At 34.1% G+C, this 24,090-nt stretch overlaps 2 protein-coding genes and 1 long non-coding RNA gene across 4 annotated transcripts; all 3 read left to right on the top strand.

Moving 5' to 3' along the window:
* Nucleotides 1-6,741: 6,741 nt before the first annotated feature.
* Nucleotides 6,742-7,699, top strand: LOC147400487 (putative mediator of RNA polymerase II transcription subunit 26b). Its single transcript, XM_086444600.1, has 3 exons — nucleotides 6,742-7,140; nucleotides 7,337-7,405; nucleotides 7,574-7,699. The coding sequence occupies exons 1-3, from the start codon at nucleotides 6,742-6,744 to the stop codon at nucleotides 7,697-7,699; spliced, it is 594 nt and encodes a 197-aa protein (XP_086300726.1).
* A 154-nt stretch (nucleotides 7,700-7,853) lies between these two features.
* LOC147400486 (uncharacterized) lies at nucleotides 7,854-8,560 on the top strand. The gene is made up of 3 exons (XR_015179512.1): nucleotides 7,854-8,034; nucleotides 8,131-8,301; nucleotides 8,488-8,560. It is a non-coding gene; the product is annotated as an uncharacterized LOC147400486 (long non-coding RNA).
* A 9,751-nt stretch (nucleotides 8,561-18,311) lies between these two features.
* LOC147400485 (uncharacterized) lies at nucleotides 18,312-23,997 on the top strand. 2 transcript variants are annotated; one of them, XM_086446181.1, is made up of 8 exons: nucleotides 18,312-18,465; nucleotides 19,894-20,705; nucleotides 20,796-21,090; nucleotides 21,699-21,908; nucleotides 22,083-22,256; nucleotides 22,729-22,914; nucleotides 23,015-23,128; nucleotides 23,420-23,997. In XM_086446181.1, the coding sequence occupies exons 2-8, from the start codon at nucleotides 19,924-19,926 to the stop codon at nucleotides 23,744-23,746; spliced, it is 2,088 nt and encodes a 695-aa protein (XP_086302307.1). In that variant the 5' UTR covers nucleotides 18,312-18,465; nucleotides 19,894-19,923; the 3' UTR covers nucleotides 23,747-23,997. The 2 variants fall into 2 exon arrangements, with proteins under 2 accessions (XP_086302307.1, XP_086302308.1); XM_086446182.1 differs by having other exon boundaries at nucleotides 18,393-18,470.
* The last annotated feature ends 93 nt before the right edge of the window (nucleotides 23,998-24,090 follow it).

Here is a 24,090-nt window from a genome sequence, read left to right as displayed (position 1 = left end):
CATCCTCAGCTTGATTTTTTCCTCCCTCACCGAAGAAGCTATGGCAGAAGTGCTTGGTCTCACTACTACCAGAGACGTTTGGCTTGCTTTGGAAAATTCTTTCAACCATCATTCCAAGACACGTGAACTTCATCTCAAAGATGCGTTGCAATTGATGAAAGGAGGAACCCGCAGTGTTTCCGAATATTCTTGCTCCTTCAAAGCATTATGTGATCAGCTATCGGCAATGGGCCGTCCTATTGATGATAGGGACAAATCTCATTGGTTTCTTCAGGGGTTGGGTGCTGATTTCTCCACCTTTTCTACAGCCCAAATCTCGTTTACACCCCTTCCCCCTTTCACCGATCTGGTTTCTAAGGCTGAAAGTTTTGCCATTTTCCAAAATATCTTGAGCAATCCCCTACTGCCCCTATTGCGTTCAACGCCACCCATGGTTCCTCTTCCAACTCTCACAGTGGTGGTCACTCCAAACAGTCTTGTGGTCATGGTGGACACCAGCGAAACAGTGGACCTGGTCAAAGCCGCCGTCAATACAATCCCCGTTGCCAGATATGCAAAACCGAGGGCCATACCACTGATTGTTGTCGAAATCGCTATGAGAAAGCTGATGCTCAACTTGCTAAAGCATTTACTACTGCTTGCTCTCTTTCAACTGAAGCCAAATCTGATTGGTACATGGACATGGGTGCCTTGGCACATATGACCCCTCACTTGGGTGAACTGGACACATCAGAACCTTATTCTGGTAAGGACCATGTACTTGTAGGCAATGGAGCCTCTCTTCCAATTACCCACACTGGTAGTGTCTCCCCCTCTCAAAATATTCAACTGCCAGACGTGCTTGTTGTTCCCCGTCTAACAAAAACTCTTTTATCCATTAGTAAATTAACGACTGATTTTCCATTCACTGTTATATTTATTAATGATCGATTTATTGTACAGAACCGACAAATAGGAAAGGCAGTGGCAACCGGTAAACGAGAAGGTAGTCTTTATGTGCTGGAACGAGGAAATCAGGCTTTTCTTTCTGTTCTTGCTAAAAAATCTTTACGTGTCTCATTTGATTTATGCCATGCTAGACTTGGACATGTCAATCATTCTACTATATCTTTATTGAATAAAAAGGGCCATTTATCTCTTACTTCTTTGCTTCCAACTCCAAATTTATGCTCTACATCTCAGTTAGCAAAAAGTCATCGATTGCCTTTTTCTTCTAACGATAGTAGATCTAATTTTGTGCTTGGTCTAATTCACTGTGATATTTGGGGTCCATCCCCTGTTAAATCAAATGTGGGTTTTATTTATTATGTGTTATTTATAGATGACCACTCGCGTTTCACATGGCTTTACCCATGAAACTGAAGTCTGATTTCTTTGATATTTTCCTTTGCTTCCAATGATTTGTGGAAAATTGACTCTCGGCAAAAATAAAAATATTTCAAAGTGATGGAGGAGCCGAATTCACCAGTAATCGATTTCAGTCTCACCTTCAGGACAATGGCATTCATCATCAAATGTCATGTCCTTACACCCCTTCCCAGAATGGGCGTGCTGAACGCAAATATCGTCATGTGACTAAAACAGGTCTTGTTCTTCTCTTTCATTCCCATGTTTCCACTCGTTTTTGGGTTGATGCTTTCAGCACTGCTACTTACATTATCAATCGGTTGCCCATGCCAATCCTTGGTGGTATTTCACTTTTTGAGGTTCTGTATGGTAAGTTTCCTAATTATGAGCATTTTCATCCCTTTGGCTGTCGGGTATATCCTTGTTTACATGATTATGTTTCTTATAAATTTGCTCCACGTAGTTTGCCTTGCATTTTTATTGGTTATAGTCCATCTCATAAAAGCTTCCGCTGCTTGGACTCTGCTACTTCTCGTATTCACATTACTCGGCATGCTCAATTTGATGAGTATTTCTTTCCTTTTTTGGATTCTTCACATGCACATCCCTTTTCGGAGTTGGTTCTCTCTAACTTTTTAGAGCCATGCACTTCCATTTCTACTCCTCTGGCTCCATCTCCTGTGACCAATGTCCCACCGTCCCTTACTGACCCATGCACCATCTGTGATGATTCTCCTGTTTCTGAGTCCATGCAGGTTTCTAGCCCATCATCTATTTTGGATCCTACTGCACGTGAGCCTCATGATTCCTCAAACTTTGGAGCTCCCTCCCCTGCATCAGATACATCCACCTCAGTGTCTAATCTAGCTCCACCTGCTCATCACTCTATGGTCACTCGAGCTCGTGCTGGGATCTTCAAGCCCAAGCATCTGGCTCTATTCAGCTCTATGCAACCTTCGGCCCTTCTACATGCCTTGCTCAGTACTTCCAAGCCTAAAGGATTTCTTACTGCTGTTAAGGATCTTGCATGGCTTGCCGGTATGGATGCAGAAATTACAGCATTGCTCAAGAATGATACTTGGTTTTTTGTTCCTCGACCACCAAATACAAATATTGTGGGATCCAAATGGGTCCTTAGGACCAAATATCAATCTGATGGTTCCGTTGATCGGTTCAAAGCTCGCCTAGTTGCCAAGGGTTACACACAGCTTCCTGGACTTGACTATATTGACACCTTTAGTCCCGTGGTCAAAGCTTCCACTGTCAGGGTTGTTCTCTCTCTTGCCGTGTCTAATCAATGGCCCTTACGTCAACTTGACGTTAAGAATGTCTTTCTTAATGGTGTTCTTTGTGAAGATGTTTATATGGAACAACCTCCTGGCTATGTTGATCCTCGGCATCCTCTTCATGTGCGCAAATTAAAAAAGGCTCTATATGGTTTGAAACAAGCTCCGAGGGCCTGGTTTCACCACGTCAGTACATTTCTCTCACAACTTGGTTTCTCTTGCAGTCGTACTGACATGTCCCTCTTTGTCTTCAGTAGGAATGCCGACCTCATCTATCTGTTGCTCTATGTTGATGACATCATCATTACCGGGAATAACTCAACACTTCTAAACGACTTCATTTAGCCGCTACACTCAGAATTTTCCCTCAACGACTTAGGCTCCTTGAGTTATTTTCTTGGCTTCGAGTCTTCTTCTCTTCTGGATGGACTCTCTCAGTCAAACCAAATATGCTCATGACATCCTTGCTCATGCTCAATTACTTGATTGTAAGCATGTTGCTACACCGATGGTTGCGTCTCAGTGCCTCTCCTCTGACAGTGCACCCTTTTTGGATCCTACTCTTTATCGCTCTTTAGTTGGTGCCTTGCAGTATTTAACCATCACGCGCCCAGATCTTGCTCAGTCTATCAACTCCGTCAGTCAATTTCTTCATGCTCCAACTAAAGAACATTTCCAGGCCGTCAAGCGTATTCTACACTATGTCAAGGGCACTCTTCAATTTGGCTTAACCTTTTCTGCATCATCCTCTACTGGTCTCATGGCCTATTCTGACGCTGATTGGGCAGGGTGTCTTGATACTCGACGCTCCACCTCTGGTTATTCAATTTATCTTGGGGACAATCTTGTCTCCTGGAATGCCAAAAAGTAGCCTACCGTTTCTCGTTCCAGTTGTGAATCTGAATACCTTGCTCTTGCTCATACTGTTGTTGGGTTATATGGCTTACTCATCTCCTACATGATCTTAAGGTCACTGTCGCCCATCAGCCCCTATTACTCTGTGACAACAAGAGTGTGATTTTCTTAAGCTCGAATCCTGTTTCTCACAAGCGCGCCAAACACATCGACCTTGACAACCATTTCTTACGAGAACTTGTTGTTGCTGGCACCCTTTGCACTCAACAAGTTCTGTCCAACTTGTAGGTCGTCGATATCTTCACCAAAAATGTTTCCCAGCTGCTATTTACCTTCTTTCGATCCAAGCTTCGCGTCAGCTGCAATCCCATGCTTCGTTTGCGGGGGGGTATTGAGAATCCCTGTAAATCCTCCACCATTGACTTACAGGATCCTCCTTAATTGTAGGAGATGATTGTTTTGATTCTTTCCCTTTATTGTAAATGATTATTTCCTTTTATTGTAGATGTTATAGCTGTACAAATTGTAAATAATATTATAAATAGAGAAACTTACCAACGTCAAATGTGTGGTGATTTGCAAATCCTTTCAATGTGCATGACAGCACAAGTTTTTTTCACCCTTGTGTCCCCCTTTGTGTCACCCCAGCACGACTCTCTTTTGTATTGTCCCTTCTCTTCCATGGTTTGGTCCCACATTCTGTCTATTTTCCAATGGGAATCACCATCTTGAGTCAACTCAACAATTTATATAAGTCAACTTGAAACTCCAACAAATCAAATAAAAAACCCGACAAAATTATTTTTATTTATTATAAACTACTAAACATTATTTTTTAAATGTTGAAAAATTATATAGTGTATTTGACTCATTCAAGTTGATTCACAAATTTTGAACTTGACTTGACTCAATGGACATTCTAGTGGAGTTGAGTTTTAAAACTAGGCAAGGCTAGGTAGTATAATTTGAACTGACAATATCCATACTTAAATATGGGGTCAAAATTGAATTGGACTTGGGTATGTATGAATCGAGAAATAACACATGATCCTGATAGTTCAAGCAAAAAAAATCTTACTATTTAGATTTTATTTATGCCTATGGTTATCCTCATTGTATATATCACAATGATAATAACCCTAAGGATAATTTACAATTGTTGGATTTTATGCCTATCTTAATTGTGCATATACCCATGATAAGGATAATTGCCCTAATTAAGTGGATTTTTTATTATTTATTTTGTCAAAAAATTTTATAAATCAAATTGATAAGAGTTACTAATCAAGGATAATTTAAGGCTTATTCGTTTGAGCTACTGGAGTTGACTTTTTTTTATTTTATTTTTTTATTTTCAAATCCAAAAAGTCAAAAGAATGACGTTCGTCTGGGCTTTTTTTGCTCTTGCAGATTTCAAATGAAGCCCAAAACAACTCTTAATGGAAGTCGTCCAAGAGGGACTTCTTCAAATAGCTTTTGTGAGAAGCAAAAACGTAAACACAGCTCAAGTCTAGTTATCAAAATACTTTTAATCTTTAATCAACTTTCCAATCAAACTTAATCTTAAAAAACAAAGAAGATTACTAAAATATCCTTCATTTTTACCAAAATACCGTTCATCTTTATCAAAACACTCTTCATCTTTAATCAAATTTCTAACCAAATTTAACCTTAAAAACAAAAGAGAATTACCAAAATACCATTCATCTTTTATCAAATTTCTAACCAAACTTAACTTTAAAAACAAAAGAGAATTACCAAGATACCCTTCATCTTTAATCAAATTTCCAACCAAACTTAATCTTAAAAACAAAAAAGAATTATCAAAACACCCTTCATCTTTAATCAAATTTTCAATTAAACTTAACCTTAAAAACAAAAAAGAATTATCAAAATATCCCTCATCTTTAATCAAATTTCTAACTAAACTTAACCTTAAAAAACAAAATGAGATTACCAAAACACATTTCATCTTTACCAAAATACTTTTCATCTTTAATCAAATTTCTAACCAAACTTAATCTTAAAAAGTAAAAAGAAATTACCAAAATACCCTTCATCTTTAATCAAATTTTCAACCAAACTTAGCCTTAAAAAATAAAAAGGGATTACCAAAATACCCTTCATCTTTACCAAAATACTCTTCATCTTCCAAAATGGGATTATTACCAAAATAACCTTCATCTTTACCAAAATACCCTTCATATTTACTATTAAGACCAAAAGCAATTCATCATCACTACTTTATTACTAAAATATCCTTAATCTTTATGTGGATGTTGGATTGTATATTATGCAGGTATTTTCTTTATCAAGAAAATTTCATATGTTCATTTTTAAGAGGAGATGTTGTCGAAATTTCGATAGAATTATAAATTTGTTTAAATTAAAATAATTATTTTTATAATTTTTTATTATATTTATATTTAGTATAATTATATTTTATTAAGATATTCTAGTCATTTTTTGTGTATTTTAGGTGTATTATCAATATTAAGGGTATTTTAATAATTTTATCAAAATTTAGCAATAAACACCTGTCAAACGAACATCGATTTCTGGCTTATGTGCTTCTATAACGAATAAACTTCTTCTGAATGTAGTTTTTCAGATTCTAAATTTCTGTTTGTTCTAGAAGACAGCTTTTAGTGCTGGACCTGATTTCTGTAAAGAACATATCCTTAATGCATGGGTCCAAAAAATTTAAACATTTAAATCATTTTCAATGAGCCCAAGGGAGAAATGCGTAGTAAGTAAGATGTATTGGATGTTGGATGGCCCGTTGAAACAACCGCAGTAACATTTTCATTAAGACGTAACTACTTCAATTATGATATCTTTTAAGTCGCACCAACGGATAAAAAAGAGACTTTCTATTTTCGTTGCTACTTTCTTGGAAAGCGCAGATTAGAATGTTTAGAAGCTTTGAAAATATATATAGCTTTATTCTGTTTTTCTCACTCTTACCAACCAAAAAATAAAATAAAAAATACCTAAGATTGAGAAACAGAGTCACTCTCTCTCTCCTCTCGTCTCCTCTAGTGCTCTTGCTCTGTTCCAACTCTCTTTCCAGTTTTTTTTGTTCTCGCTCGCAATTCTCTCCATTAAGGTTTTTATTTTTTTACCTCAAAATCGTCTTTATTCTGCTTAATTCGCTAAGAAGTGCTCTTAGGTGGTTGCACGCGGTGGTGAGAAATTAATGGCTACTCATTTCGGGTATCTTGACGATAATTGGCGAAACCATTTTAAAACGATGGATAGTTGGCGTAACTTCTTTAAGACTGCTCCTCATGATTCTGATATCTTTGAGGTTATCAAATATGGAATCTACGTCGCTGCTTTGGATTGGCCAAACAAATTCAGGACTCAAAGGGATGATATCGCTGAGTTACTTGGGTTTAACACTAACACTATTGTTTCCTCTGCCTCTGATGGTGATGATGATAGTGAAAACTGTACTGATGATCAATATGAGAGTGATCATGATGATGATGATGCTGATGATGAGAAGAAGAAGAACGTGAAACAACCAATTGTTGAACAAGTGACGACATCATCAAAGGAGGAGAATATTAAAAATGAACGTTCAATGGTTGAGGAGATCAAAGATCAGCTTCTTCTTCATCTTCTATCCAAAAATAATGATGATAAGGTTTCCTAGTAATCTCTTAATTAATAATTAACATTACTTCCACTTTAATTTTACTAATTATTAATTTCTCAATGGTTGGTTAGAAAGAAAAGAGTCAATGGTTCGATGTTTGCTTGGTTACATACATATTTCAATTATTATTATTTTTTCTTTTTTAATTTGTTGGTTCTAACTTCTAACTGGTTGTTGCTTATAGTCTGATGGGATATTGTTGAAATCATTAAGGAGGCTTCAATTGATGGAACTTTCTTTCGAGACTCTCGAGGTTTGAATTATAATCTAATATATATGTTACTTGTAGTTAATCCCCAACTAATTACAAATTTTGTATATCTTTTTAATTAATTTCCTTTTCATTCTGATGTATTGGATACTACTTCTCATATGCATAATGGAGTTCCTTCAATTAATTTTCTGATGATTTAATTTTCAGGATACAGAGATTGGAAAGCTTGTCAATTCTCTTCGGAAGAAGGACAAATCTAAGCAGATTCGTAACATTTGTCGAACTCTTATCATGTATGATCAAATAAAATATATGATATTGTTATCACTTTAATTAATGAATAGGTTATACATGACATGCTACTTAATTTAATGGACTACATTAGTTAATTAACAAACTCTGCTTCTGTCTATTAATTCATTTTTTTAAAATTCTTAAGTTGTTTGTTTTTTATCAACTTTAAATTTGAATATTGTAGTGGGTGGAGGAAAGTGGTAGACAAATGGATCGGGGCTACACCAACTATTATATCAGATTGTGTTGTCGATTCTACTAATAAAACCTCATCTCTTATTGACAAAAAAAGGGTTTCTAATTGTCAAAACCACTTGGAATATGATAAAAAAGACCTTCCTAATACTATAGAGCTCTCTCAGCTTCAGCTTAAGGTAGTAGTAATCATAGTTTTTCTTCATATATTAATTATAATTATTCAAAGTATAAATTAATGACTAAATTTTATTTTTGTTATATTGGATCATAAGAATGATGATGAAAGGAAAGATAGTAGTGATAAAAAGAATGTTGATCAAGATAATGGTCATGAGAAGAGCATGAAACGAGCGATCACAGCATCAAAGGATGAGAGTTTGAATATTATTGGGGAGGTTCTGAGGATCAAAGAGCACCTTCTTCTATCCAATAATAAAGACGAGGTTTGTCTCTTTAAAAATATATTAATTAGTCTATATTTCAAAAAATATTCTCTATGTTTGTTTGGTTACAATTTGAAATTCTGTTGTTTATGTATCGAAGATTTTATTATCTTTTGCTTACGTACTTACATAATTTTTCGACTTTAATTTTAGTTGGTTCTAATTTTTGTTGATTGTTGCTAACAGTCTAATAATGGGGTGTTGTTGGAATCGTTAAAGAGGCTTCAATTGATGGCTATTTCTGTCCAAACTCTCGAGGTTTGAATCCTCAACTAAAATTAAAACTTCTGCCACAAACAATCTTGTTTGTTGATGTGGATTTGCCTTAATTGTATCAATTGTTTTAAGAAATTGGATTCGATTATCTAATTAAATTCATTTCATTTCTTTCTTTTTTTCCTTCCTTCCTTGATGTCTAGAGAAGTTGGTGGACTACTTCTCATGCATGCATGGTGTTCCTTTAATTAAATTTCTGATGATTAAATTTGCAGGATACAGAGATTGGAAAGGTTGTTAACTCTCTCCGGAAGAAGCACAAATCAGAGCAGATACGTAACATTTCTCTGGCTTTAATCATGTATGATCAAATAGAATGATCTTATTATCACTTTAATTAATTATGTGTATTTCTTTTGTCTATTTCCTTTCCCAACCTACAATTGAATAATTGAATTGATGGATGGATAATAATATGAAATTGCTTCCTGATTTACTAATAGAATTTAATATGGAATTATTTCTTTTTATATTATACTCTTAGAATTATTTCATTAGATTTTAAACTAATATGTTTTTTTTTTCTTTACTTTGAATTGTAGTGAGTGGAGGAAAGTGGTAGATGGTTGGATCAATGGTACACCATCTACTATCGCAGTTAGGAATCAACAAGAACAACCCTTTGTTCTAAAAATACAACTATCGAATGATCATACAAATGTTATCACCAACAATAAGGAGAACAACAATGGACAGCATGATAGGATGACGACAATACAAGAACCTACTGTGAACAGACCCTCCAAAATTGATGAGTCAACGACGTTATGTTTTGGGGCACCAACCCACTAACGATAAGAAGAAGCCACATGAGGGACCAAATACATTCAGAATTCAAAATAACTCTACCTCTATTCAGCAAGATGTAAGTTTTATATATAATAATGGAAATATATATATATATATATTTTTTTAGTTTTGAAATTGTACCCAAAATTTTTTTATATCTAAAATTTTCATTTGTTCTATTAGAAATCGAAGAATTCAGATGAAGATGCAATTCTGTTACAAAAAATTGAATCTACAAAGAGAAAGTTCATTGAAGGATTACAACATAATAAGAATGGTTAGTACATCCCCATTTTTAATTTGAATCCCCAAATTATATGCTTCTTTTTTTTGCTATTAATATTTATATAACATATTTTCTTCATATATACAGTGAAGAAGCAAAGGGGGATAAAGATTTTGGAATTACATGAAATCCCTACAAATGCCCTTAGTCACCCAATTACCCAAGGGAGGCGTGGGAGCCGCAACCAGCGTTGGTTCAATGGTCGTCGGTTCGCTTACTAAGTGTGTCAAGATTCAGCAGGGGTCGTTCATTGACTTGGCGTAGTTGAGCGTTATCGATGCAGTTTCATTGTAGATAGGATTAACATCTTTTGTCATTCTAAATCTAAACAAGTTGAATATATTGCAAGCTCTGTTTATTGACATCTAAATGTTTGTATCTAAATAAAATGTTTTTTGTCTTTCTGATTGAGCCTCTATTATAATGATAAATAAATAAAATTGTATTTTAATATGAAAGTTGATATTGGAGTATATTTAAGTATCCTTGTTTTGAGTCTGTTTATCATTATTCTTTTGGAAAAGTGTGACATGGTAGAAAAGAGAGAACAAATGTAAAGAAAACAAATCTTGTTAGCAGGGGGTTCTGCATGAGTGGGTTGAATTTTGGCAATGGGAATACAATATATATTAGTACTATTGAAGTGAATTATCAGTTAATCAATATATTCTTTCAACATTGTATGACAAGCCCTTTGTACAGAATTTAAATATTGGTGTTAAAATAAAATGAGTTCAAAGCTCTTGATCTAATGAATGTTGAGCTGAGCTTGAAGATCCTATGTAGATTCACAAAGCGAAAGTAGAATTTAAGCCCCATGCATTCACAACAAGGAATTGTGACTTGACTCACATACCAAAAAATAATTTTTCATATCAACTTACATGAAAATCATCGAGTCAACTTACGTGTCAAATATAATAAAAAAATCTTTCACGCCGGATCGATTCGAAACACTCCCAAAATTACCTAGTTAATCCAACCAAATTTGCTAAAAGCCTTTTCGATTAAATTTGTTAAAGAATGTAGTAAGAAAATCAATGAATTAAATCAAATACATTTTCCTGAAAATCTCTCTTTTATAATGGATGTGCCTCTCCTCAAATATCTGACCCATTTTTAAATTCAGATATACTTGAAGGAACCAAACCCGTTAAATTCAAATTCGGATCACTCGGATTTCGAATAAAATCCGACCGATTTTAAGCCTCAAGTTATTTACCTGGCATGTGAACTTACATTCAGTTGAATATTCGTAAAAGTGAAGCATTCTTGGTAATCCAAACCATTTCATGACAATATTAATGAAAACAAAATGATTTTTGGTATGTTCCATGCCAATAATCCAGTGTCGACATGGATTAAGCCATGTTGATAGGCTCCTATCAACACAATTAAAAAATCATTTTTTCTAGACCACAATTATTCTTAATAATTTGGTTTTTTAGATCTAAAAAAACTACAATACAGAATATTGTTTATAGGCAAATAATGACTCTTAAAATGATTCTTTAAAGAATGCCAAACATTTTTTTAAATATATGGGTTAGAAGTTTAGGAATGGGCTGATTTTTTGTGAGGATGATCTCTATGACGAGGGGATCATCCTCACCAAAAATCAGACAAGGAGATCATCTTCACAAAAAATCAGCCCATTCTAAAACTTCTAACCCCATCAAAAGTGGTTTACAAAAATTGATAGTCCACAATTCTTCAACTTGTAAACTAGTAGAAGTTTCGGAATGAGCTGATTTATGACGCGAATGATCTCTTCATCATAGAGATCACCCTCACAAAAAATCAGCCCATTCTGAAACTTCTAACCTCTATTTTGAAAAATGTTTAGCACAATATATGACTCACTTTAGGGCCTTCGAATGCTTCCCTATATATATTTGGACAATATTTCGTATACAACATTCTAGACAATGTTTTGTCCTATATGACAAAAGAGTTTTGAAATTGACTGATTTTTTGTGAGGATGATGTTTATGGTGAGGAGATTTTCCTCACAAAAGTTCAGTCGATTCTAAAAGTTCTAACCCTATGAAAAATGGTTACAAATTAACAATAAAAATGAACGGTCCACAATTCTTCAACTTGTATACTAGGGTTATTAATTCCAGAATGGGCTGATTTTTTTAAGGATGATCCCCTCATCATAGAGACCATCTTAAAAAAAATCAGTCAATTATAAAACTTTTAGCCCATATAGGACAAAACACATTGTCTAAAATGTTGTCTATAGAACCCAACCCTATATATATTTACAGTCGAGCAGTTGTTTTTTGGGTCTATTATTCATTTAACTCATTAGTTCATGAATTTTTTTCGAGTTAATCACTCCTTTTCTATTGAAATCACTGAGTTCCAGGTTGAATCCATAAAAGAACACTAAAAAGAAGGAATTTTTTGGTAGGACCTACCTCCAGCGATGTCATTTTTACAAATATGGTTTTGGAAGTTTTAGAGAGGCAAAATCAATCAAAAGAAGAAAGTCCTGATAAAATGATTCGCCAGGTGGCATACTCAATTGACTCATTGATGCAGATAAGTTTAGAAACAGTAGATCTTTCCGCCTCGGGATACATGGCTCCCTTGGAATATAATTTTTTATGGGGAAGTGCAATCATGTATACCAAGGCACACATATCTATGGTTTCGAACTTGTCACGTCAATGAGTCGATTGAGTATATATGTCAACTAGCAAGTCATTTTATCACGACTCAAAAAAAACAAAAAAAAGGAATGTGATTGTTCACTTTGTCTTATGCACGAAAAGTGCGAAGGAGAGATTAGGGCTTTTATTTGAAAGTGATTGGTGCACATATAAAACAATTGAGGGACATAGAAAATATTTTATTGATTACATTTTTTTTTTAAATTAAATTTGTGCACTTATGTCAAATGGTAGGTGTAAATAAAGCAAATCTTTTACTATAATCCCATACAGTACGTTTGATAGAGAGCCTCAAAAGCGTTTCTAGGATGGTAAAATCCTTAAAAAAGCAAAAAAAAGGGGTTTATGGAACCAAGAAAGGGACATTTGGAGTGAAAAAAAAAAAAACACACCAAAGCAAAAGAAATACTTAAATAGGTGAAAATTTGCTTTGCCATGCCTTTTCTATTGGGAATTGTCTCGTATCAGTGCAAATCTTGACTTTTAAGATATATCTTGAAAAAAGATGAATGATGTCCCACAAAATCTAGCATCCATTCATTAGAGTAAAGAAGATATTTAACCAAAGTGAGTTTTCAAAGAGATTAAAAATATTAAGATTTGAATCTTTTGACAACTTGTTACTATGAATTATATCAATCGAGTTTATAGAAACTTGGCCAAGTTAATCTGATTGTGTTTTTTATTTATTTATATAAAATAGTTATTTTATTATTAATTTAAATATTTATCATCAATATAAATTATAGATTTTGTGCTTGAACGTCTACTAATTCACCTTATAATAAGAAATTATATTATTTTTAATATAAATATACGATACTTAAATGAATAATGATTTTCTGGCTCCCCCCTCTACTCTCCCAAAGTGGCGTGTGACAGAACATTGTGCAAATGTGTATCTCGAGGAAATCTATAGTTCTATCACACACCACATAGAGAGAGTAGAGGGGGGAGTTAGCAAATCACGACTCTACTTACATACTGTAAATCAGGATAAATGATTTGACTCAACAAGTCAACTTTGTTAGTCAGGGTGAGTTGCGATACCTAACTTTAAAACCATGATTCCAATTCATAGAACCACAATTATTAAAAAGATCATTTCATGTAATATATGAAATTATTTTTCAATTGTTAAGATTCTTCAACCAATTTGGTAGTTCATTTCAGCCTACACAAAAGTTGGTCCAATGGTTATGGAATTAGTAAAAGGTGATCCACTTATAATGTGAATTTTCATTCTTAGAAAGATAAAATTAGAAATGAACATATTTAAGAAAATGTAAGTATAAATCCAATAAACATTAACCTAAAAGAAAGTCGATTGAGATTGTTTAGATACATTCAACAAAAATTGATTACAACAACAGTTAGATAGCAATTGCAAGCTAAATGTGATAAAAGAATGAGAGGAGTCACTCTAAACTTTTCTTTTCTTAACAGTCACTGGAGTTCATCTCACGTGTATAATATCATTGAAATACTCAAACTACCATTTTCTCATCTTCTTCACATAATTAGATTTTTCAATGACGATTGTGATCATTTCCAACGATTGTTAATAATTTTCAATGATCTTTGATCATGAATGACGAATGGAGAATGATATTCTTTTAATTTTGATTTTTTTTTCTTTCTTTCGATGATTTATAAATAAAAAAATGAAGAACAAAGTTGATATTCAAAAATTTTTTATGATTACATCGTAATTTTTTATTTGCAATCTTGATTTGTGCATTTTGGGTATTTGAAGGAGATTTGCCAAGTATAAAAGTTGGAAAACATGAAAAATCTTATTCACGTTATAGCGTTGAACTCACTATTTAATTATTGTCAAGTTCGACGATTTTTTTCTTATGAAAATATTATCGAATTTGACAGTAATTAAATAAAAAGTGGTGAACTCTACACTTGGTATCATGGTTGCTACTTTTTAACTTAGTGTCGAGTTCACCACTTTTTAACTTAGTGTCAAACTCACCACTTAATTTCGAGTTCATCATTTTTATTTTATTACTGTCGAGTTCAACAATATTTTCATTAGAAAAAAAAATTGTCGAACTTGACAGTAATTGAATGGTGAACTAGACAATAAAAAGTGGTGAACTCGACGGTGTAAATGTGAATCAAATTTTTTTGTTCTTCCAACTTTGATATGGTAAATCTCTTTGAAACACCCAAAAAGAGGAAGGAGATCGTCGAGCGTGCTGCACAGCTGGATGTTGTTGTTACCAACAAACTGGCTAGGTTGTGTAGCCAGGAGGACGAGTAAACCCTGGGCAGTTCAATTTTGGTGGTCTTTTGTGCCTAGGCACAGGGCTCGTTTAATTATCTGCAGGAATATCAACTTTAGTACTTCAGAGATATTTCTTGTGTGCTTAAAATTATTGGGACCCCTACCCTTTGAGTTTATTGTTTGGTAAGTAGTTGAATTGTTTTGTTGAGACACGTGTGCTTAAAACCAATAGGTTACGATATCTGTGATATTGTCCCCCTACCTCTTGAGGGTGTAATACCCTGCAATATCCAGAGATATGCTCCCTTATTTCGATGATTTATAAATAAAAAAAATGAAGAACAAAGTTGATATTCAAAAATTTTTTTATGATTACATCGTAATTTTTTATTTGCAATCTTGATTTATGCATTTTGGGTATTTGAAGGAGATTTACGAAGTATCAAAGTTGGACAAAATGAAAAATCTTATTCACATTATCGTGTTGAACTCACCATTTAATTATTGTTGAATTCGACGATTTTTTTCTTATGAAAATGATATCGAATTTGACAGTAATTAAATAAAAAGTGGTGAACTCTATACTTGGTATCAAATTTGCTGCTTTTTAACTTAGTGTCGAGTTCACCACTTTTTAACTTAGTGTCAAACTCATCATTCAGTTTTGAGTTCATCATTTTTATTTAATTACTGTCGAGTTTGACAATATTTTCATGCGAAAAAAAAATATTTTAATTAAGATACCGTCCTTAGGGATTATTTCGAAAAAAAGTCCTTCTACCAGGGTCATTTAAGTAATTTTACCAAAAAAAATATGAATTTGATAGTATATTAATAATGTGTAACAGACCTTTTATGGTAGACATTTGGGCTCACCTACAACGTCAATTTTCCAATATACAATGATATCTACACAAGTGAAGGATTGAAAGATCTCAAAAAGAAAATCCCCACAACTTTGAAGTCGTCTATGGGATTGCACACTTGTTAATTTTTGTTGTACAATGTCAATTGGATTCCTTATTTACCTTATAAAAAAATAAGAAAAAAATCCCACCATATTACATAAGCGGAAAGCTAACGTCCAAGATCTCATAAGGACATTAGCATTGTCCATAAAATTTATTTTTCAATATTACCCTTTTGCATCTTGTCTTTTAGTGAGAAAGACAAGGGCATATTAGTATTTTACATAATAAATATTTGTTCACGTAATAAATGTTAAGACATTTTAATCTTTTAATTTAAATATTTTTTTTTAAGTAAATGTTTTGACCATCAATGCTAACATAATAAATGCATTTACTAGGATCATGATAAATGTAATTTATTATGTAAAAGACAAACATATCTTTTTTTCACCTAAAAAAAAAATCGGGAAGAGTATTATTGAAAAAAAAAATTGTGGTGGAGAAAGTTAACTTTTTCATGAGCTCGTAGACATTAGCATTCCTTGTTATATAATTATGTGTGAATAATGGATATCTTTAAAATAAATTATAAGAAAAAATAAATAGAATAATGAGATAATAAATATATAGATAAAAAAAAAATAATAATAAATGATTTTATCCCAAAAATATCCAATTTTAAGTAAAAAAAACATTCTTTGGCATTAAATCTATTGATCGTTCAGTTTTTAATAGTGATTTTATTGAAATGTTCTTATTTATTTATTTTTTTCAAAACAAATTTCTATTAAATAAAAATAATTTACTTTATATTTTCTTCTTTCCATCAGTCAATTTTAAATTTTGCATTTTTAATATTATATTTGGTTGGCCCCACTGCCCAGCATTATTAAAAGTGGTCTGGTAAATAATGGTAACTTCTCGTGCTAGAGTGACTATCAAATTCACTGTGTTTCACACTGTGCTGACGTGGATGATGAAAAGAATCACCAGCATTTTCCATCCTCTTTGACGTGTGAAAAAGAAAATGCCACGTTAACATTCTTTACTTGACTTTGGTCAATACTTTCGCTTCATGTCCTACGTGGCATTTTACAGAGAGAAAGAATGAAATACGAAAGAAGGTATTAACCAGGGGTATTCTAGGTATGGAAGAAAAATGTCTCCAATTATTTCTTGGATAAGGTAACCGGGAAATCCGGGTGTGAGTGAATCCCACCGACAACACTATCAGGTCATATGAAACCGGCCGTACGTACAGTTGACCTTTTAAAAAAGGTTGCACGAAGCGAGTCAGCTATCTTAGTAAATCGTCTGAAAACCGAGTCGTTTCGTCCGAGTGTTCGTAGAACTTAGTTGTTTCTATTTTCTTCTAGATTGAATCGGTTTCGATATTTTCTATATTTTAAATTCTTTTAATACTGTAAATAATAAATATTTCTAATTATTGATTCAGGAAACTTTGACTCTGTTCAACTCGGATCGGATTGACCCAATCAAATCGGTTTTGATGGATGATGATCCGATATTTAAATCCGTACGATCTCACATGAATGTTCAGAACAAACAAGACTTAAGAGAATGAGAGAATGACTTTAAAAGAGAGGTGCTATTGGCACCTCAACTTTTACTTATTATACTCCAATTAAAAATAAAGAAAAAGGAATTTTCCCAAAACATGTTCAACTTATGTCAAATTTCCGATTTCGATATATTGTTCATTTTAATTCCCAAAACATGTTTTTCCCGTGAATCCGTCACTTTTATAATCAATGAATTCGTAGATAAAGTATTAGAGAGATCATTGATATGATAAAATCACAGGTATTTTTATCAGCGAATTTGTAGATTATAAAAGTGACGAATTCACTGAAAAAACATGTTTTGACAACTAAAATGAATAATTTATCAAACTTGATATTTCGTCATATTCAACACATGAAATGAAGATTCATCCTAAAGAAAATAAGTAAATGTTTGAGAATAAGTAAAAATTGATTTGCCAATGAAAATTCTCTCTCAAATTTTATTTTATTTTCTAATTTTTATTTAAGATTTTATATGAGCCTAATCATAATAGTAAACAACTATTGAAATTGTGAACGAGTGTTATAATGTTAAGATAGTAATTTAAGCCAAATATTTTTAATGTTTGAATGATGTGTTTTAATCTTTAATTGGGGTGTAATAAGTAAAAGTCGGGATTCCAAATCAAGATGCCTCATAGGAGTTATCCCAATCTTGTAGTCAAATGAGCAAGATAGTCAAAATCTGAGTTGAATTATCCAATATTTTAGTGGGTGATCAATTCTTCTAATCATGAACCTTCTCTATCTCTTTTTTATTTATGATGGGGGTTCTTAACCTGTAGTCCTAACTAGAAGAACGAGACAGCTGGCCTCTTAGAGTAGGAAAATGCTGAAATAACAAAAAGGTTTTACTGCAATTCTCACAAGTCTGACGTGGGATGTACACATAACCATAGATGTGTTTCCTCGCGATACGATTAAAAATCATCTACGATTATGTATGCATGCCCACGTCAGAATTGTGAGAATCACAGTAAATCCTATGTCACATCAGCACGACCCCTGAGAGTATCATATCTTTACTCAAATCTCTAAGATATATGCAATACCCCCACAAATCACACGTACCTGAGCTGGGCAAGGAAGCAAGCAATGATTCTTGTAAATAGAGATTCTTACTTCTTTCATTAACTCTTGACTCGTTCATGTATGATTCGGACGAGACAACTCGGCATCGATGTGGGTGGAGACGAGCAGAGACAACTGGTTTGATTGAGACTTCTGTCAGTGTGATGTGATGAGAAGTGAGAGGTCATTCCAGAATAAATGTCCAATAATCTATATAGAAGTTAGTAAACCTCGTTGGATAAACTCAGCGATCTTGCAGATTTGACAATGGCGGATAATTGAAGGTCGCATTCGAAGATTAAACGATCCAAAGAATCTAAAAAAGGTTTAGTGAGTTCTCTTTTTTCTTTAACAGTCTTACGTACAGATTTCTTTGTCAGGTATTTTCGTCTTGTTCTTGATTATACATCGAAGAATAATTCAATCGAAACGCGTTTTTTGTGTTTTTCTCTTAAATATTCTGATCTGAATCTCTCTAAAGCTGGATCATGGCGTTTCTGTAGAATTCTGCATTTTCTCTCCTCGTTTTTACTTTAAAATTTCGATTCTGGAGATGTTTAGATCTATCTAGTATTTCTATTTGCGTAAAATAAGTTCAAAGCTACTTCCTTGAAGCTCGATCAGAGCGTTTCTTCGTGTTTCTGTAGAATTCTGCATTTCTCTGCTCGTTTTACTTTAAATTTTCGATTCTGGAAATGTTTTGATCTGTTTAGTTGCTCTACTTGTTAGCATTGAGTAAAATAAGTTCAAAACTACTGATTTGAAGTTCGGTCAGAGCATTTCTGTAGAATTCTGCGTTTCTCTGCTTGGTTTACTTAAAATATTTTATTCTGGAGCTGTTTTGAATTATTTAGGAGCTCTACTTGTTGGATTTGAGTAAAATAAGTTCAAAGCTACTGATTTGATGCCCGATCAGAGCGTTTCTTCATGTTTCTGTACAATTCTGCATTTCTCTTCTCGTTTTTACTTAAATTTTCGACTCTGGAGCTGTTTTGGTTTATTTGTAGCTCTACTTGTTGGATTTGAGTAAAATAAGTTCAAAGCTACAAATTTGAAGCTCTATTAGAGTGTTTCTTCGTGCTTTTGTAGAATTCTGCATTTCTCTGCTCGTTTTACTTTATTTTTATTTTTATTTTTTTTTAATTCTGGATCTGTTTTGATCTATTTAGTAGCTCTACTTTTTGGATTTTAGAAAAATAAGTTCAAAACTACTGATTTGAAGCTTGATAAGAGCGTTTATGGAGAATTCCGAATTTTCTCTGCTTGTTTTACTATGATTTTTATTTATTTATTCTGGAGCTGTTTTGATCTATTTAGTAGCTCTGGTTGTTGAAGTTGAGTTAAAGAAGTTCAAGGCTGCTGATAGCAGCTTGATCACGGCATCATTTAAGAAATTTTCATGGTGTTGGTTTCCTTCCCTAAAGTTGTCAATTCTACGCCCCCAATAATTGTTCTTGGTGCTCTGGGTATCTTCCTGTTGAAATTTTGTTGTAGTTTTGTTGAGTTTGATTATTTGTACATGTTTGTTTTTCAAAAGATTCGAGCTTAGCTTAGTATGTGAATTTTAAGCAGATCTAGTTTGTGCTTAAGTTCATTCGGTTGAAAGCACTCTTTTAGTTGGGACATTACTCTCTGTTTCCCTAAATTTCCAAGAATTTGTGGACTTCAAAATGAACCTTTTAAACCACCTTTTTTTTTTGACATCTCACGATGCTGACTGGCAAGAAACACCCGTTTGTGTGTGTGTGAGTAGGTGTCAGCATAATCACAAAGCCCCTGAAATATGGTTGCCAAAGAGAGCAGAGATGAAATAGATGATAGTTCAAGTGACTTGGAGAAAGAACCAAAGCATGGGGAGGAAGAAGAATCTGATTGTGAGACAGTAAAAGATTATGTATCATCTGCACATGCATCCGAGTACAACAAGATGGAAAGGGCTTCAAGGGTTCCCAAAAAACTTGCAAAAAAGGATTCTGCAGAAACTTATGGTTGTGTTTCTAGGGAGAAATCAGATTGGAATGAAGCAAATAAGACACAAAGCATGGGATCACATACTAACCATAAGAAATCTGCAAAGTCCAATGGAGGGTCTCCTAAAATAACAACTCAATCTAAGAATATGAAAGTTCATCCGCAGTCTTCATCAGAATCATCTGAAGGATTTGATGGTAAATGTATCGAAGAGGTAAAGGAGATAGATTTCTTGGATGAGGTACCAAACGGTTTGCAAAGTGTTGGAAGTGACAATGAAACAGAAGATATGGAAGAGAATGGTTTGGGTGAAGATCGGGAAACAATGGATCAGAGGATTAGAGAAATGGAACTAAGAATCGAGAAACTTGAAGAGGAACTTATAGAAGTTGCTTCTCTCGAGATTTCACTTTATTCTGTTGTAGCAGAGCATGGAAGCTCAGCGCATAAGGTGCACACACCAGCTCGGCGACTTTCTAGACTCTATATTCATGCTTGCAAGTATTGGACTCAAGACAAGCGAGCCACAATTGCTAAGGACACAGTGTCGGGGCTTGTACTGATAGCGAAGTCCTGCGGCAACGATGTCCAAAGGTATAGAATCAAATGCATGTGTAATTTTGAGCATCTTCGAGTGCTATATTCGCTTCTTATAGACTAATATTCTGTCTTGTATTATTTAAGGTTAACATTCTGGTTGTCAAACGTTGTTGTCCTGAGAGAAATTCTCTCGCAAGCATTTGGTAATTCACTTCATTCAAGTATGACTACGACAATCGTTGAATTGAACGGTGGAGTGAAGAGAAGCGAAGTGAAGTCTTCGTCACTGAAGTGGAAGGGTGGTACTGGAAGCAAACAAGTTAAGATTGGTTTCACGCAGTTTGTTGATGACTGGCAAGAGACAACAACATTCACATCCTCATTGGAAAAGGTTGAATCCTGGATTTTCTCGCGGATTGTTGAGTCTGTGTGGTGGCAGGTAAAAACTGAAATTGATACGATTTGAGACTTTAAAACTTAATATTATATGATTTGAAAGAATCATCATCAATAGAAACAAACATGCTTATATTTTAATGGATTGCTAGCCTGGTTTTATGTGCTTCCTTTTCCACCATGTATGAATATGAGATCTTATATTTCCACGCCAACTTTTAATTATAGTACACTGATTAATGAAATTTTATACAACACACCAGATAAGTGTATAGAGACACCAAAAAGGGGTTATGAAACAGATGGGGGAAAAAGAAGGAAGGAATAGCTTTGGTCTGATATAATCTGACATCAGCCAACCTTTGATTTCTTCATCCATCACACTCATTCTCATATTCAATCCCTTGAGAGTTTGAGAGCTTTTCTTAATTGAATAGAAACCCAAACCAAAGAGCTTCTTTAGAGGAAAAATGGAAAGGGGGTGCTGTCATTACAAAATAGAGAGGTTATCTGCACGCCATACACTATTTATTTTCATTGCCTATTGTGCTATTGAAAAATTGGTGTCCCAATATAATCTCTCATATTATTACTGCAAATTCATGTTTTCACATTTATTTCTTTTAACTGGCTTACATATTTTGGTTTCAGACTTTAACTCCATGCATGCAACCTCCAGCTGAGGAGATGTATGCTATAAAAAGCCATAGTAGGTTGTTGGGACCAACCCTGGGTGATCAACAGCAAGGCTGTTTTTCAATTAACTTATGGAAAAGTGCTTTCCATGATGCTTTTCAAAGGCTTTGTCCCGTTCGATCAGAAGGGCATGAGTGTGGTTGCTTGCCAATATTGGCTAGAATGGTACAAAGTTTCAAATACTTGCTATTACATTATATTTTCTATGCTTCAAATATGCCACTCCATATGCAATGCACGTTTATGATGAAAAAAAAATGAAAAAAAGAAACTTATGGGGACAAAGTGCATGAAAGTTTAAGCTTTTGTCTGCATTGGATTTGACATTTTTATTATCAGGTAATGGAACAATGTGTAGCCAGATTAGATGTCGCCATGTTTAATGCCATTCTGCGTGAGTCGGCCCATGAGATTCCAACAGACCCCGTCTCTGATCCAATTGTTGATGCCAAGGTTCTGCCTATTCCAGCTGGGGACTTGAGTTTTGGATCCGGTGCTCAACTCAAAAATTCTGTATGTATCATTTATTCTTCTTTCTTCTTTCTTTTTTTCTTTTTTCTTTGTTCTTTTTTTTTTTTTTTTTCTTTTTTCATTTTTCATTTTTTTTTCATTATGGATGGTTCGAACTAATTTTTGCAGTCCTAGTGCACGATTTCATGTCTTTTATGGTAAATTGTTATTTCTAATTTGCTCAGACATGTTGTTCCCGACATAACTTTGCATATTTCATTTAAGCCACATATAGTATCGGTGGTGTGTATGAAGCACAGATGTTATCATGGTTTAATGTCTTCTCTCATCTTGGAATGTTTGGGTTAAGAACAGAATGAAATAATTACCGCAAAACATTCAATGATTCGAGAATTTTTCCTCTGATTGTTTCGGAATGTCTTGGTTGATACATGGCCTCAAGATGAGTTGCTTGGCATATATTAGGTAATCACATATTTGATTGCTAAATGAGGGGAAACTACTCCCTTTGCAGGTTGGGAATTGGTCTAGATGGCTCATCAACTTGTTTGGTATGGACTCTGATGATTCTCTGAAGGATGAGAGTGAGGACAGACATGGTGGGGATGCTGAACCCAAGTCCTTCCTTTTACTTAACGCCTTAAGTGATCTTTTGATGCTCCCAAAAGAGATGCTAATGGACAGATCTATCAGAAAAGAGGTTGAATTTACAATATTATTAATATATTTACATGAGTTCAATTTCTTAGTGTCTTTCATTATCTATTGAACTTAATCTAATTTTCAAAATTTTTTTGTAGGTGAGCCCCTCAATTGGTCTTTCCTTGATTAAACGGATACTATGCAACTTTACTCCGGACGAATTCTGTCCGGACCCCGTTCCAGGTGCTGTCCTAGAGGCCCTGAATGCTGAGGTACAATTTTCAATGCTTTTCAAAACTCATTCCTCTAAAAGTCACTGTGAATCGCCATCACATTGACTCACTTAAAGATCTGATATGACTTGCTTTGTATTGTGAAAGTTCCATCACATTGACTCATGACTCATTCGATATGAGAAGAATCTGATGAGTCAACTTGGCCTCGGTGGTTACCTAAGACGAGTACCAAGTTTGAAGACTGTATATTAACAGATCCCATGACGAAAAATTGCTTCAATCTGATGAAGACAAAATTTTAATTACTTGTGTATTTGTTGTATCCAGGCCGTGATTGAACGGGATGGGGAATTGAGCGATAGCTTCCCATATAGTGCTGCTCCAGTTATTTATGTTCCTCCTTCATCAGCCAACATAGCACAAAAGGTTGGAGATGTTAGGGGTAAATGTCAGTTGGGGAGGAATGCATCCATCATACAAAGGAAGGGTTATACAAGTGACGACGAATTGGATGAATTGGGTTCTCCTCTGACGTACATAATCCACAAAACACCATCATCCATGGAAAATGGAAATGAGAGACACAAGGAAAAGGAAAGTTACGGTAATGCAACTGTTAGGTATGAACTCCTTCGTCAGGTTTGGACTGTTTAATTATTGCCTCAGAATTCTATATGTATTGACATTGTTTTTATCATCATGTCATCAAAGCCTAATTATGAATCCAAGGTTTGGACTGCTTTCATGTTGATGAAAAAAGAAAGAATTTGTAAAGAAAATATTGTGGTTTGTCTGAAATTGAGTTTCATGTATATGTCAGATGTCCTGTAATTTGCTAGACAGTCAGAGCAATTTCGTTGCATATAATAAGTTTAAGCATCTCCTTGTGGAATATATTTTTATCATGAACGCAAGAGTGCGGAATACAATGGTTGGAACAGTGACATGTATTTCAGCTAACCCAGAATTTGCCAAATCAGTGTTTTAGAACCCAAGTG

Source organism: Akebia trifoliata, chromosome 6 (assembly GCF_017979445.1).
Source record: "Akebia trifoliata isolate Shusen 1 chromosome 6, ASM1797944v1, whole genome shotgun sequence".
NCBI lineage: Eukaryota > Viridiplantae > Streptophyta > Magnoliopsida > Ranunculales > Lardizabalaceae > Akebia > Akebia trifoliata.
This window is presented reverse-complemented; position numbering and strand designations above follow the sequence as displayed.